The following is a 16,314-nucleotide window of genomic DNA, read 5'->3' on the forward strand; positions in this document are numbered from 1 at the left end:
AGTGCTTGCTGGGCAGGTGAGGCAGCGGACCGGAGCCAAGTGAGGCAGACGGTGTTGATTTCATTCCCACACTGCACCCAAGGGAGCTCATCTGCCCACGCTCTCACCAAGAGTGAGATCCACATAAGATGGAGTTCAAATCTAGATCTCCTGATTCTACCATTGCAACCCAGGGCCCTTTCAGTCACACCCCAAATCACCTGTCCAAGTGCTGGACACATGCACCCTCTGCTTTTGGCAATTGCTGGAAGGAAAACATTCGATTCACAGGCCACATCCAATAGGCCAGGAGGGAGGATGCAAATCGCTAATTCATCGTTTTATTATTATTTATTTATTTTGAGACTTCAGAGAAGTCAGCACACAGCAGGCCGTGGGAGCAAGTGGGGGACTGGGTTCCTCTCCCTGGGAGAAGAGGGGGAAGATGGCAGCCGTGGTCCCTGGCACCTGCAGAGCCATCCAGCCCTCTTCCCATCCGTTCCATGATTGGCAAACACAGAGTATGCAGCCCTGCCCATGTGGCCCTCGGCCTGAGGATGCTGCTCCTCCTAGGGCTTAGGCAGCCACTCCTCACTGCTCAGATTTGGCAAACTGAATAAAACCAGTCCCCCACTTCTGGCCTAGCTAAAATCCGCGGTGTCTTTTAGGACGAACCTGATCCCTTATGTTAATTTCCCTTATTCTCTTTATCGGCTCAACTAATCTTCCAGGTCTTCTACCCCTTATTCACACCAACTACTCAACTATCAAGAAACTTCAACTTAAAAAAGGCTACTCAAACCCGACTTTTTCTGTAGCTCCCGCAGGGCGCAAGCCTCTCTCAATCCTCCAATCAGCTCCAGTCCTTCGGGCCCCTCACTGGGCTCTGATGAGCCAGAGTGTTGTCATGTATCTCAGTGTTTCATTTGCCTTCCATTTGCTGTATGCCCCCGAAACCATCGTGTAATAAACCTTTGTCCCCTACACTGGCAGGCCCTGTCAGGCACCATGCTGGTCTCTAGCATACAAAGATAAATACACAAATGTCCACACTCTCCCGGGAGAGAAAAACAAAGCCCATGGAAATCAGGTAAGCACTCAAGGAGAGACTGTCAAAAATGTGATCAGCTATAGGGAAGGAACAATGGCTCCGCCTGGGGAGGAGGTGGGAGGGCTTCTGGGAGGAGGTGCCATTTGCATTGGCTTTGAAGGGTGAATAACTGCTTGCCCAGATGGTGGGACCAGCCCAGTCACACCTGGAGGCAGAGGAGAGCCTGGATATCTGGGGGTCTGGGAGGATGCTGGCTTGGCTGGAGGGGAGGGAGACAAAGAGGGGTGGGTGGCCAGGTTAGAGAGGGAAGAGTCTTGGAGTTCATGCTAAGAAATTTAGACTTTATCCTGGATACAGCAGTCGGGAAGTGATAAGATGACACTTGTGCTTTAGGGTCATCCCTCTGCAACCTGAGCTGGAGAGGAGGGACAGTGAGAGACTGGGGAAGGGTCTGAGATAGAGGCAGAGCCAATGCAATCTGAAATAGCTGGTCACTTTCCCACCCGGCTCCTGCACTTAGGGGACCTCTACCCTTAGTCCCTTCACCCAGAACTCCCTCCCCAGTTCTAGGCTCCACAAAACCCCCATGCAGCCTTTCTGGATCTGGGTGGGAGCCTCCTTCTGTTGAACCCCTGAATCCCCTTGCTGGGCCCATCTCTTATGGCTGAGGCCACATTCTCTCACAGTACAGTTACTGGGGACTCTGTCTCCCGCAGTAGACACTGAAGGCAGGATTTTCTTTCTTTCTTTATCTTCCTGGCAGTGATAGATGCATCGCTTTCCATGGGGTTGGATGAGTAAGCAGGTGAGCTCACGGAGGGGCTGGAGAGGCTGAGCCCAGGCCCTTCTCCTCCCTGGGTGTCTTGCCCTGGATGCCCTGTGTGCACTGTATCCAGCAGGGCATGGCCAATGTGGTTTCAGACTCACCTCCTGGATCCCCAGTGCCGCAGCAGGGAGCAGCACTTACTAACATGGCATCTGCAGGAGGAGCCTCCCCATCAGGCCAGGCCCAGGCACCCCCCTTCACTGATCACTCCAGCGGCCCTTCGTGAGCTGCTGGGCCAGATGAAGTGGGAACACAATGGCAGATAAGAATGTGACCAGCTGCTCAAGCTCAGAAGAGCGCATGTCCCTTTATCCTATTTACACACCCATTTCAAACCACAGAAATCAAAGATTAGTGCCCAACAGGCAAAAGTCCTTTAAAAAAATCAAAACTGGAGTCAAACATGAGGACTGCTTCTGTTTCTCCTAAGTTACCGCAGAAGAACAGGCTAGCGTTCACTAAGTGCGTGCTAGATGTTAGCTGCGATGACTTTTTTTTTTTTTTTTTAACTTTCTTATGCCTATGTTAGTGGTAAGTTATGAGAGAACATCACATACCAGGGCCTGTGGTGATCGGGGGCTAGGGGACGGATAGCATTAAGAAAAATACCTAATGTAGATGATGGGTTGATGGGTGCCGCAAACCACCATGGCACACGTATACCTATGTAACAAAACTGCACGTTCTGCACATGTATCCCAGAACTTAAAGTATAATAAAAAACTTAAAAATATATATAAATATATTTTTGTTTTTCAACTTTTATTTTAGATTTTATTTTAGATTTACATGTGCAAGTTTGTTATGTAGGACTGCATGATGCTGAAGCTTGGGGTAATTGTCTTCCAACCCCCCAAGCAGCCGTGTCAGCTTGGAGACCCTTGGGAGTCACAGTGAAGAAGGCCTGGATTTCCAGCCCTTCCCACCCCTCTCAAAGGCCTTCCATCATTCCCCACGACCTCTTCTATTTCCCACACTATGAGGTTCCCTTGGCTGCAGTACCCAATGGTTAGTACACTATTCTCAGTACCTGGGCAATGGGGTCATGAAGGCTGACTACTCCAGCCTTGAGTTTTAAAGGACTTTTTGTTAGTTTGTTTGTTCGTTTCTTCCTTTATTGGCTTTTTTTCCTTTTTTTTTTTTTTAATTTTACTTTAAGTTCTGGGATACATGTACAGAGTGTGCAGGCTTGTTACATAGATATACATGTGTCATGGTGGTTTGCTGCACCTATCAACCCGTCATCTAGGTTTTAAGGCCCGTGTGCATTAGGTATTTGTCCTAATGCTCTCCCTCCCCTAGCCTCCCACCCCCCAACAATGTGTGTTTTTCCCCTTCCTGTGTCCATGTGTTCTCATTGTTCAACTCCCACTTATAAGTGAGGACATGCGGTGTTCGGTTTTCTGTTCCTATGTTAGTTTGCTGAGAATGATGGCTTCCAGCTTCATCCATGTCCCTGCAAAGGGCATGAACTCATTCTTTTTTATGGCTGTATAGTATTCCATGGTATATATGTACCACATTTTCTTTATCCAGTCTATCATTGATGGGCATTTGGGTTGGTTCCATGTCTTTGCTCTTGTAAATAGTGTTGCAATAAACATATGTGTGCATATATGTCTTTATAGCAGAATGATTTATATTCCTTGGGCATATACCTTGTAATGGGACTGGTGGGTCAAATGGTATTTCTGGTTCTGAAATCAGATTGAGAAATCACCACAGTGTCTTCCACAATGGTTGGACTAATTTACAATCCCACCAATGGTGTAAAAGCATTCCTACTTCTCCATAGCCTCGCCAGCATCTATTGTTTCCTGACATAATCGCCATTCTTACTGGTGTGAGATGGAATCTCATTGTGGTTTTGATTTGCATTTCTCTAATGATCAGTGATGGTGAGCTTTTTTGATTTTTAAAGGACTTATTCCTGTTGGGCACTAATCTTTGGTTTCTGTGTTAGAAATGTGTGTGTAAACAGGATAAGGGAGATGCGCTTTCCTGATCCCACTGCCCAGGTACTGAGAATAGTATGCAACGGTTAGTTTTTCAACCCTTGCCCTGTGACAATGACTGCTTTTGAAATCATTTCTGGTCCTCCTCTGCTGGACCCTCAAAGGTGACCTCACTTGATCCTCAGAGCATCCCTGTGAGTAGGGCCAGGACTGGGGGAAAGCCAGTGAGGTGCCCGTGTGCAGGATTTCAGGAGGTGCTCACTCTCAGGTGCCAACCCTGCATTTGCCCGAGCCTCACAGTAGGTGCCTCTTTGAATTTTGCACCATGGGAGTCCCAAGGGAAGCCCCCTCATCGCTATTTTATGGAGCAAGAAGCTGAGCTTCAGAAAAAGAACTGTCAAGTTTCCCAGGCAGGACCCAGGGTTCCCAAATCCCATGGTTGAGTACCTGATGGCTGTCCATGGGGTCATTCTCTTTGGTCTCCCTTTGCTGGTGGTCCTCATAGGGGGCCAGTGGAGCGGGTTCCGAGGCTGGTGTGGCACCCACACCACCCCTGCTGAGACACAGCACCTGGTCGCTGGCACTGGGGAGACTCTCGCCTGGCACCGAGGAACTGGAGCTGCTCTGAGAGCCATCGGCCTCCTCCTCCCTGGAGTCCAGGTCTGGCATATAGCCCTCTGGCTCTTCCAGATCCATTTCTTCATTTTTTAGAACCTCCGGGTCTTCTACATAAGCCTCCAAAACTGCAGCCAAGGGAACCTCATAGTGTGGGAAATAGAAGAGGTCATGGGGAATGACGGAAACCTTTGAGAGGGGTGGGGAGGGCTTGAAATCCAGGCCTTCTTCGCTGTGACTCCCAAGGGTCTCCAAGCTGACACAGCTGCTTGGGGGGCTGGAAGATAATTCCTCGCCCACACCCTGGAGGTCATCGTCTTCTCCCTCTTCTTCATAATGAGGACGGGTGGACTTTCTCTTGGCCTTTTCATGCACCTCTGGCTTTTTATCCATTGGTGTCTCTTCTGGGGCTGAAGGACAGCCTTCAGCTTCTTCTCCGGAGTCCTGATGAGGTTCATATTTGTCCATCTTAACTTGAGGCTCTGGCGAATCCTTCTTTTTGTGAGCAGATTTAGTACTCCTTTTACCTAGTTTTTCAGCATGATTCTCAAAAGCCTCAGCATCCTTGTCAGGTTTTGACTCATGAGGTGAAGGGACTTTGCTGAAAGCCTGGCTGGTAGAAGCAAAATCTATTAGGTCGCTGTTAAATTTTGAGGCTTTTAATGGGATGGCTTCAAAATAGTCTCCCTCCTCTAAAGCTTCTACAGTCATCAGGTTAACCTTGATCTGGAAGGAATCGGCCATCACAGTATTTTCTCCTGGGGATGAAAGAGAGTGACTTTCTTCATCGTGGTGGGCTGTACTCTCTAAAGCGCCATTACAGGAAGAAGACTGAGAATTATTGTTTGTGCCCTCCACCAAAAAAATGTCACCAGGGACCTTGTCAGAGGAGGATTCTGGAATCTTCGAGGATTCCTGTTTCTGTTTCTTTTCCTCAGCAACCTCAACTGCCAAGACGTGTCCATCCTGCCTCAATGATTCCTTTGCCACTCTCGGGCTCCCTTCAAAGCAAAGGGACAGGTTCTTACTGCAGAAAGGATCCTTGTAGGTGTCAGCCTCAAAGTGAACTGTTTTCTTGTTCGGCAAAGAGTTGGACCTCCCGCTCTCCTTTCTGGATGATAAAATGGAGGATTCTGGAGATGGCTCACTGATGTCACTGGTCTTACCTGGGCCCCCTTGCAGGACCTGGTCAATGATCTGGTGCATGAACTCGGTGGAGCTGTCTGACAGTGCATGGCTGGAAACACCATCCAGGCGGAATTCCTTCATGCTCTCGGGCTTGTCACAGACAAAGACTTTGGAGGGTGGTGGGTGGCTGGTTTCGTGGTTAACAGTGTAGGTACGCTCCCCATTTTCAGTCAGAATGAAGACTTTGCTCTCCTGTTCAGAAGGAGTTTCTTTGATGCGAACAAAAGTGGATTCGATAGGAACTTCTTTATCTAAATCGAAAATATCTTCCTGCAAAACAAACAAACAAACAAAACACAAAAGAACAACAACAAAAAAAAGCACAGAGCAACATGAATAAGAAGAGGGTTTAAGTACAACCCATATCTACCTTTCCCAAAACACAAACAAACAAAAATGGAAAAAGCCACTTCAAACCAATGCAAAGTGTTCTAAGATGTAAATGGTTAGAGAAGACTCTTGTTCCTGCTGAAATATGAAAACATCAGATAAATAAAAATATAAAATACCAAGTTTTTAAAAAAGCTATGGATTAAGGAATCTCAATAAACCAAGCGCGAAAGAAGGACAATCCCTTCTAAAGTGAGCAGAGATTGTCAGCCACTTCATGCTTGAGGACCATGTTGCCTACTCTGGGTATGGACTTGGAGAAGAGCTAATCTACCTGAGATAAGGAGAGATCAGCCAAATCTTTATTGATTGTGTGGGCTGGTATGAGAGAATGAATCTGGAAGGACTCCAAACACAAAAGCAATTCTCTTCACATACTAATTAGCCCACACAGGGAATTTTGCTGTGTAAGAGCCAGCTAGGGGCAGGGCTGAAAAGCAGAAAATGACTTTGTGGTACTGCAGCACTTGACTCCCAATGCACCAATAGAGTGAATTGACTTCAGCCTCAAATCATTTAAAACCAGACAGAAGAAATTAAATAAAACTGCAACATAGCTCCTATTGATGCTGATATGATCAAAACGACAGCTCCTCATCTTATGCACTTGTTTGGGAAAGGGCTATATTTCCTGAGGGAAAAAAAATGACATCCACTTCAACCTCTATTGTTCTTTCATATACCAAGTTTGACATAAAATAATTACAAGACATTAAGAGGCAGGAAAACGAAATCCACAATCAAGAGAAGAAATAATCACTAGATACAGACCCATATATGACCCGGAATTAGAATTCGTAAGCGAAGACTCTAGAATAATCTATGCTACAAGCAATATAAAAAAAACAGTTCTTCAGGCTCAAAGAACACAATCTCAGATATAAAGCCTAAGGGAGGGAATGAACAGTACTGGAAATGGTAAATACATGGTCAATATAAAATACTACTTCAAAGTTTTCTTAAAAAGCCTACTAGCTATTTAAAGCAAAAATAACAAAGTATTGAGGATTAAAACATATGTAGAAGTAAAGTAAATGACAATATAGTAGCAAATGTAATGGAGATGAAGTAAAATTATATATGTGATATATATAAAATATATACAAATATGTAAAATATGCATTGTACTTGAAGTAGTATATTAATTTAAGGTAAGCTGGTGTATGTTAAAGATGAGTATTATAATCACTAGAACAGCTACTAAAAAGATAAAACAAGGTGATGTGGTTAAAAAACCAATAAAGGGGATAAATGCACACAAAAGAAATTCTTGAATAATCCCCAAAAAGTTAAGAAGGAAGGACAATGGAGCATAGAACATATCAGACCAATGGAAAACAATAACCAAGATGGTAGATTAAACCCATATAAATGTATGAAAAACATACTGATTAAATGACAGAGTTTGTCAGAATAAATACAAGACCCAACTGTATACTGTTTACAAGAGACATACTTTAAATATAAGTGTACATACACTGAAAGGAAAAAAATGGAAAAAGATATCACACAAGCACTAATCATAAGAAAGCTGCTATGGCTATATTCATATCAGACAAAGCACACTTCAAGACGGGGGAAATTTTATAAAAATAAAGCAATCAAGTCATCAGGAAAATATAATAAATTGTGTCTATGCACCTAACAGCATAGCATCAACATATATAAAACAAAAACTGGCAGAACTAAGAGGAGAAATAAATTCACAATCATAGTTGGAGATTTTTTTTCAACATTTCTCTCCTACATTAATTGATCAGGAAAGCAGGAAAAATCAGTATAAATATAGAATATTAGAATAGCATATTAACATATTAACAGCATATTAAAGAATACCAGTATTCTTTAACTGCATAAGACACGTTCTTTTCAAATGCATATGGCACATTTACCAGAAGAAACTGTGTGCTGGGCCACAAAGCTAGCAACAATGTGTGGTACATGGTCAGGGCCCAACAAATGTTTACTGAAATGAACTAACTCAGCAGAATTGTTAAGAACGAGTCACTGCGTGTCTGGATAAGCTGTGAATTCTCATCTGTATTCCCTTGTAGATGTAAATAGACTGTTCTGCAGTGATGCACTATGTTCTGTGAACCAGAATGACTTTCTCCAGGTATTATTTCTGGCTCAATCTTTTCCCATCTGCAGTTTCTGACCTCAGCATTGGGGAGATCTATGTCAGATTTGCTCAATCTTAGCTGTGGCTTTGACTCACACAAATACCATATGTTTCAGTTGATTTCAAACTCTGCCTACAGATTAAGAGCTCAGGGCTAATGAAAGCCCCAATGCCTAGTATTTCAAAATACAGTAACAGGCCAGGAAAATTGAATTGCAAAATAATAACCACTACTTTTTTTTTTTTTGCTTAAAACAACAAAAATTTGTTATGTTACAGTTCTGGACATCAGAAATCCAAAACAGGCCTCAATGGACTAAAATCAAGATACTGGCAGGGCCGGATCCCTTTCTTTTGATTTTGTTTAAATTTTTAATTGACAAATAATAATTGTATATATTTATGGAGTATAATGTGATGTCTTAAAATGTGTATACATTGTAAAATGATCAAATCTGAGAAATCAATATATTTGTCACCTCAAATATTTATCATTTCTTTGTAATGAAAACAGTTAAAATCTTCTCTTTTAGACATTTTGAAATACACAGTATATTATTCTTTCTTTCTTTTTTGTAGAAATGGGGTCTCGCTTTGTTGCCCAGGCTGGTCTTTAACTCCTGGGCTCAAGCAATCCTCCCGCTTCAGCCTCCCAAAGTGTTGGGATTATAGATGTGAGCCACTGGTTACATTATTATTAACTATAGTCATCTTGCTCTGCAACACAATACCAGAACTGATTCCTCCTATGTAACTGTAACTTTATGCCCATTGACCAAGTCATCATTATTCACTAAACATCCACTGTTGTTCCAGGCACAGTACTAGGTACTTCACATAACTGTTTATTCTTCACATAACCCTGAAATGTGGGTCATATTTCCATTTTACAGGTGACACACATTCAATAGATACACATTCAATACAGATGTGTATCAGAGAGGTCAAGTCGCCAGCCTGAGGTCACACAGCTCCAAGTGGAGAACTGGCATTCCAGCCCAGGAATTCCTGCTTCCAAAGCGCCCTGTAAGGGGTCCATATGTGGTGCAGGGACAGGCAGGAAACACACACACAGGTGGGGGCCAGGATGAAAGCCACGGCATGGAGGATCCTGGGAAGCTCTTCTGTACAAAACGGAGCCCCAGTTTCAGCTGCATGTTGTAAGGGAAACAAGAGCCTGAACTTTGGAAACACAGAGGGTCCAAACCCCAGCTCTGTGCTTGGTAGCTGAGTGACTATGGAGAGATCTTTAAGCCTCTTTGAGATCCTTATTTTCGTTTATAAAAGAGGATTATGATACTGAGCCATGCTGGATTGCAGGAATGGCAGGCAGCCCAGAGACACAGGGGCAAGGCAGCCAGCTAGAAAAGCAGCTCCCCTCTCCTGCAAGCATCCTTTAACTCTTTATGCTTTCTTTTTTTCTGTCTGGTACTTAAAACTACCCGAACTTACGTTTTTGCTCACTTATAACTGTTTCCTTTACTAGAACACAGCTCCACAAGGCCAGGGACCTCAGCCATCTAGTTTATTTCTGAGTCCCCTAAGCCAGGGGCAAGGGTTCAGTCAATTACTAACGGATTCAAGAAAAGGCTGTCATTGCTGTCATTATTATCATCTCGGGGTTGTGCATGGGTTGGGTGGGAGTTCAACGGGGCCAGGACAACATCTAAAAGGTGTGATTCTGTGTCCAAAAAAACTCTCACCAAGTATAATCTGGAATTCTGAAGATAAAAAGGCAGGCTTTTCAATGATCATTGTCTTTTATGATTTTTAACACTGATAAAAATCTGGTAGATGCTAACATGTTCCATCTGACATCTAAAAAATCAAGAAGCAGATCCGTTTTATAAGAAAGCATCTTTCATAATCTTAATAAAGTTTGTCATGGGAAGAGGTCTGTGAGAGGCGTCAGTTTCCATCCTGCTTTGAAACTTAATGCATGTTACATATAAATAGTTCCCCCTTATTTGAGGTTTTGCTTTCTGAGGTTTCAGTCACCCATGGTCAACTGTGGTCTGAAAAGATTAAATGGAAAATTCCAGAAATAAACAATTCCTGTTTCAAATGGAGTGCTGTTCTGAGTAGTGGGATGAAATCTCTCACCATCCTGCTCTGTCCTGCCTGGGACTTGACTCGTTCCTTTGTCTAGCACATCCATGCCATCTCTGCTACCCATCTATCACTCACTCAGTAGCTGCCTGGATGATCAGAGATCAGCCACCATGATATCAAAGGGCTTGTGTTCACATAACCCTTATTTTACTTAAGAATGGCCCCAAACTGCAAAAGTAATGATGTCGGCCCATGGTTATAATTGTTCTATGTAACTATTAGTTGTTGTTAATCTCTTTCTGTGCCTAATTTATTAATTAAACTTTATCATAGATATATATGTATAGAAAAAAAATGGTATATATAGGGTTCGGTACTATCCAAAGTTTCAAGCATTGACCGGGGGTCTTGAACTGTATCCCCCGCATACGAGGGGGACTACTATCATTCTGAAATTAAAACGTGGTAAGGCTGTGCTCAAGGGACTTGGGAGCAACTGACGATTTTGGCTGCTAGTTACACAGAGCAACGCTGCCCACGTCCCTGCTTCGTCTGATGGCCAGCAGATGGAATTGTATGGTGTCGGAATTAAAGGTAAGAAAAGCAAACATACGGCTTCCAACTCCGGAAAACGTTCTAGAAACTGTGCCACGTAAGTCACGATAGACTGCTCATCTGGTGTGTCAACCATGATGTCTGTCGAGAGAGACACAGGAATTAGCAGGAGATACAAACACACACACTTTCAATAGTATTCCCGGATGCCTGAAGGTGAAGAATCCCACAGATCATTGAAGGTTTTTTCTCTTTATTTTCCACTTGAGGAACTTTAGGCTCAGAGAAGGTGAATCATTTAACTGAAATCTCACAGCTGGCCGATGAACAGAGAAGTAAGGATATAGAATTTAGGGCTTCTCATTCTCAAAATTCTGTCCCTTCTTCCTTGCTGTTTTAGTCCCTTCCACAGTGAGCAGCCAGCTCGCTGCTGGCTCCATGGGCAAGGACGGTGAACCAGGCAGCCTACATATGGTACACGGAGTCCTATGTTAGCCTAACCCACGTGGAAGGCAACTTCACATAGATAGTCAAACCCTTTAAACAGGCGTGGGCTCTCCCCCTCTGTCATTCTGCTAATGAAACCTGGTCCTTAAAGAAATAATCTGGGATGCACGTTGAGCTTTATTTACTAAGATGTTCACTGCGGTGTTGTTATATATAAAAGGAAATATTTCAGAAACAACCTCAATGTCTACCAGTAGCGGAAGAGCTAAGCACATTTTTTTTTTTTTTTTTTTTTTGGAGACAGAGTCTGGCTCTGTCACCCAGGTTGGAGTGCAGTGGCACGATCTCAGCTCACTGCAACCTCCACCTCCTGGGCTCAAGCGATTCTCCTGCCTCAGTCTTCCGAGTAGCTGGGATTACAGACTGTGCCACCACACCCAGCTAATTTTTGTATGATTAGTAGAGATGGGGTTTCACCATGCTGGCCAGGCTGGTCTCGAACTCCTGACCTCAGATGATCCACCCGCCTCGGCCTCCCAAAGTGCTGGGATTATAGGCGTGAGGCACCACGCCTGGCCACTAAGTACATTTTACTATGCCCACTAGATGAACTATGATGCAGCCAATAAAAATATGTAATACATTATAGTAGTATGTAAAATACTTATGATATAATGTTAAATAAAAAGTACAAAATTATACATACAGTAAATGATACCAATTATGTAAAAATATAATTAGAGACATACAAAATATTGGAAAAATATACATATGATCTGAGTGGTAGAAATATAGGAGACAAAATCTTCATTAGATTTTTCTGTATTTTCCAGATTTTCTACATGGGACAGCAAGTGGTACGTTTGTAAAAAAAATTATTAGAAAGAGAGAACCACTGCTACCTTCTGGCTCCAGGAGCCTGGGGATGTGCAGGGCATCCTGTGCGATGCTGAAAGCCTTCTCTAGATTTTCTCGTGTGGAATTTTCCAGGGCCTGTTTCATGTCCACTAGGCTGGGGTCAATGGCCTTGATCACAGCCAGGAAAGCCAGCCCACTCCTCCAACTGCCTGCAAAGTCCTGCACCGCCACGCCATACCTGAAGGAAAAACAGCAGCGGCGGCCAGAATGCTGGTTAGTAAACAGACTCAAAGGCGCAAGGTCAGCATGCAGCAGCCGCGTGAGTTTTTGAGTGGGGCAGAGCTGCCGACCTCGCCAGGTGAAGACGCCTTCGTCCCTGAGCATGGGAGAGCTGCCCTGAACCACTCGCATTTCCATTTCCAGCCAAATGGAATAGGAGGGTATACACTGAACAAAGAGGCAAAATAGGACCCTGGGTTCCCCAATTCTCAGACACATAAAGGACCAACTGTATAGACCATTCCTTGTATCAGTGACATTGAAAACATAACAAGGATGTGTTGTGCCATAAAAATGGAACCAGAAAGACACAAGTTTGTACCTCAGCTGTCCCCTCTATGCTTCTAGTGCCATGGCCTTGGGCAAGTCACCTACCTCTCTGAGCCTCAAACTCCACACAGTGAACTTGCTGGGGCTTTTGTGGGGAAAGTCGAGCCTGGCCCCAGAAGAACGGCCATGTCATAGGGTCAACCTAATATGCAACGTTGGGAGCCCAAGAAAGCCACTCACTAAATGACAGCTACTATTATCAGTAATAGAAATAAAAGCATCATTGTAAAAGTGAGGGGCGGAGAGCTTTCATTCTATTTTGTAGAATGGAGGCTACCTCAACTTTTTAAAAGTAAAAGTGAAGGACAAAAGAGGAGAGAATCTTGCCAGGCACTAATTTCCTTTAGAATCTATCCTGAGACTCCACCGATCTCTCAACTGTGGTCAATGAACCCTCTTAAAAAAAAAAAAAAAACAACCAAGCACCTTTTTATTTGGAAATCATTTAAGACCCAAAAGAAGTTGCAAACACAGTACAGAGAGTCTCTACTCTTTCCCTAGCTTCCTCCAGTGACAGCATCTTATGCCACCAGGCAGGGTGTGTTATCCAAACCAGAAAACCAACACTGGTCCAAGACAATTATTAATTAAGCTATAGACTGCATTTGAATTTCACATTTTCACAGGTGTTAATTTTCATGGGGGTGGTGTACAGATTAATGTAACCACCACAATAGAGAAACAGAACTGTCCCATCACCCCAAGACACTTCCTCTCCCTTACAGTCACACCCTCCTTCTACCCTAACCCCTGACAATGAACTTTTTTTTGGTTGATTTGTATGTAAACAACATTTAATGGTGGTTCACATTTGTCAATTTCAATCTACCATGCTTGATCTCTCAATCAAAACTCTAAAGATCCAGCCTCTCTTCCCTCTTTTATTTCCACACACAAGGGATAAAGGAATCAATATTTGTGAAGTGCTTAATATGGGCTGGCACTGTGCAAGGTGCTCTTTCATGGATTTTATTTCATTTCACCTAATTGTCCTGGAAGGCAGTGTGTGATAGGATACCATTTGCAGTTGGGGCTTGGAAAGGTAAATGACTCACCAGGATCTCAATCAGTCTGTACGTTGGGGAGCTAGGGCGGTCCCGAGTTGGTTTGGTTTCCACCACACTGGTCTGGCTTTTGTGCCAATGGCCCAGGTGCTGTGGGCCTGCTGCTGGTAAAAAGTCCTGATACAAAACTGCTAAAATTACTCTGCTGCCGGTGTGGGGTGAAACAGGGCCGGAACTTGGCTCCAGTTCCCGTCTCGATTTTGGAAGGTCTGACCTAACTTTGAGTATGTTACAGCCTTTATTATTACTATTTTTAAAGTAGGTACAGACTCTGGAAGATACCCTGAAGCTTAAATGCATACAAGTCATTAGAATCCAAGAGACATGCCCATTTTGAGAGGCAACATGATGAAAGCCCCTCTGATCTGTATTCAAATCTTATCAGCTTTGTGCAAAGCAAACATTCTGCAAACTGTATTTTGTGTGTACTGCAAAACCAGAAAAATGCAGAGTTTCCTGTTCTGATATTCTTTTTTCTTTTTTTGAGATGTTGTCTCGCTCTGTTGCCCAGGCTGGAATGCAGTGGGATGAACTCGGCTCACTGCAAGCTCCGCCTCCCGGGTTCACGCCATTCTCCTGCCTCAGCCTCCTGAGTAGCTGGGACTACAGGTGCCTGCCACCACGCCCCAGCTAATTTTGTTTGTATTGTTTAGTAGAGACAGGGTTTCACCGTGTTAGCCAGGATTGTCTTGATCCCTGACCTGGTGATCCACTCGCCTCGGCCTCCCAAAGTGCTGGGATTACAGGCATGAGCCACCGCGCCTGCCCCGTTCTGATGTTCTATATGAAGCAATGGGCACATACATAACTGGCACCTTAATAAATACTAATTCTCCTTTCCTCTGCCTGAAAGCAGCTAGTAAAATGAAGTGGTGTGGGGAGAGGGGCTACGGCTTACTTTCTCGTTTTCCTCTGTACCCACGCCAACAGGGCCTTGATGGCCTTCCTCTGGTCTTTCACCGATATTGCCACGCTCCTCTCTGTGGTGGGTGTGGGTGGGAAGGATGAGTCTGAGTCTGTGCCCCCTGAGCCAGGGGACAAGCTGGAAGATGGAGAGTTTCTGCTGAGGTTGCCTGTGAGCTCCTTAATCTGGAAGGAAAATGGTATTTCAGACCCCAGCAACAGACCCACCCTCTCAGCAAGCCCCTTGTCTGGCGGGTGGCCACACGGACCATGGCTGGAGGGACTGGCTCATGCAGGATTGGTTCTCTGAATGCAGAGAAACCCTTTCTGATGGCTGTGGCAGGCGACAGGCAGTACTTGCGATGGCCTGTCCGTTTCTTGTGGCTTGTGGTGCACGTAATTACACTCTACAGGGAGGACCATCTTTTCCTGGAGTCTCTCCAGCTCCAGCCAGCACTTCACACCAGGTCTTCCTGACCCGACTCCGCCGCCCCTTTCCTCTCACCGCCCATCACTCCCAGACTTTACTGAGCTCTTTCAAGCCCCATTGCCTCTGCTCATCCTGCCCTTGCTGCCTCGATGTGTCCCTTCCCTCCATCAGCGAAATCCTCTCATGAGGACTTCTGTAAGATATGCAGAACCCTAGGCTCTACCCCAGAGCTATTGGAATCAGAATCTGTTTCAACACCACCCTCAGGCAATTCACACACACAGTAGGTTAAGTCTAACTTAGTTTGAAAGATGAGTAGGAGGTCTAGCGCACTCCTACTCATCCTTCAAAACCCAACTCTGGTGTCACTTCTTCCAGGAAGTTGTCCTTACTCCACTCCCCCATCTGAGCTAGCTGCCCCTGCTTGGAGCTCTCGCATCACCTTCTACCATATAGGATTGACTTGTCTGTGATCCTAAAGGGTCATGAGGGCAGGGCCTTTTACTTTCAGCACCTGGCACCTTGGAGAAACTCAATAGACATTTGTTAAATAAATAAATGAAGCCCTATGGTGGTGGATTTAAGGTCTTGACTTTTACCACATCTTCAGGATGTTTCCAGAATCTCTGAGGAAGTTTAATAACAGGTAGCAGTAATTGAAGCATATGTATAACACATGGTGGCTGCTGCTGCTTTTTTTTTTTTTTTTTTTTTTGAGACAGGATCTCATTCTGTTGCTCAGGCTGGAGTGCAGTGGCATGATCATGTCTCTCTATAGCCTTGAACTCTCAGGCTCAAGTAATCCTCCAAACTCAGCCTTCCAAGTTGCTGGGATTACAGGCACACACCACCACGCCTGGCTAATTTTGTTTGTTTTTTGTAGAGATGGGGTCTTGCTCTGTTTCCAGGGCTGATGTTGGAACTCCTGGACTCAAGCGACCCTGCCGCCATGGCCTCCCAAAGTTCTGGGATTATATGCGTGAGCCACTGTGCCCGGCCCACATGGCTTCTTTTGATGCTCACCACCTATTATGACCACTGCTCCCATTTCACAGACATGGAAACTGAGGCTCGGAGAGAGACAGTCTTTTTTTTTTTTTTTTAAGTTCAGGGTTCACTCAGAACAGGAACTATTGTCTCCAGACCTTGTTTGTGCTCATGCTTCTCTAAAATGCAGGCATTGAGCCAAAATCCCAAGCAAATCATGTCCGTATGGATCACTTTCAGTCTTGGGAGGGTAATCGAACAGTGAACCACGAGTTTCTATTCC

The 16,314-nt window shown here is 44.5% G+C and overlaps 1 protein-coding gene across 4 annotated transcripts in view; it reads right to left on the bottom strand.

Annotated features, from left to right (window-relative positions):
• The window catches only part of CLMN (calmin), a 131,537-nt gene that overhangs the window by 7,013 nt on the left and 108,210 nt on the right, over nucleotides 1–16,314 (bottom strand). For all 4 annotated transcript variants that reach the window (XR_008513199.2, XM_024231953.3, XM_054530478.2 and 1 more), the window contains 4 exons: nucleotides 14,610–14,800; nucleotides 12,083–12,276; nucleotides 10,792–10,874; nucleotides 4,259–5,884 (listed from right to left, as the gene is read on the bottom strand). Coding sequence is in view for 3 of the 4 variants with exons in the window: in XM_024231953.3 (XP_024087721.2) it covers nucleotides 4,259–5,884; nucleotides 10,792–10,874; nucleotides 12,083–12,276; nucleotides 14,610–14,800 (2,094 nt within the window). In the remaining variant the exon portion in view is untranslated. The remainder of the gene's footprint in view (nucleotides 1–4,258; nucleotides 5,885–10,791; nucleotides 10,875–12,082; nucleotides 12,277–14,609; nucleotides 14,801–16,314) is intronic.

Source organism: Pongo abelii, chromosome 15 (assembly GCF_028885655.2).
Source record: "Pongo abelii isolate AG06213 chromosome 15, NHGRI_mPonAbe1-v2.0_pri, whole genome shotgun sequence".
In the NCBI taxonomy this organism is placed as follows: Eukaryota; Metazoa; Chordata; class Mammalia; order Primates; family Hominidae; genus Pongo; species Pongo abelii.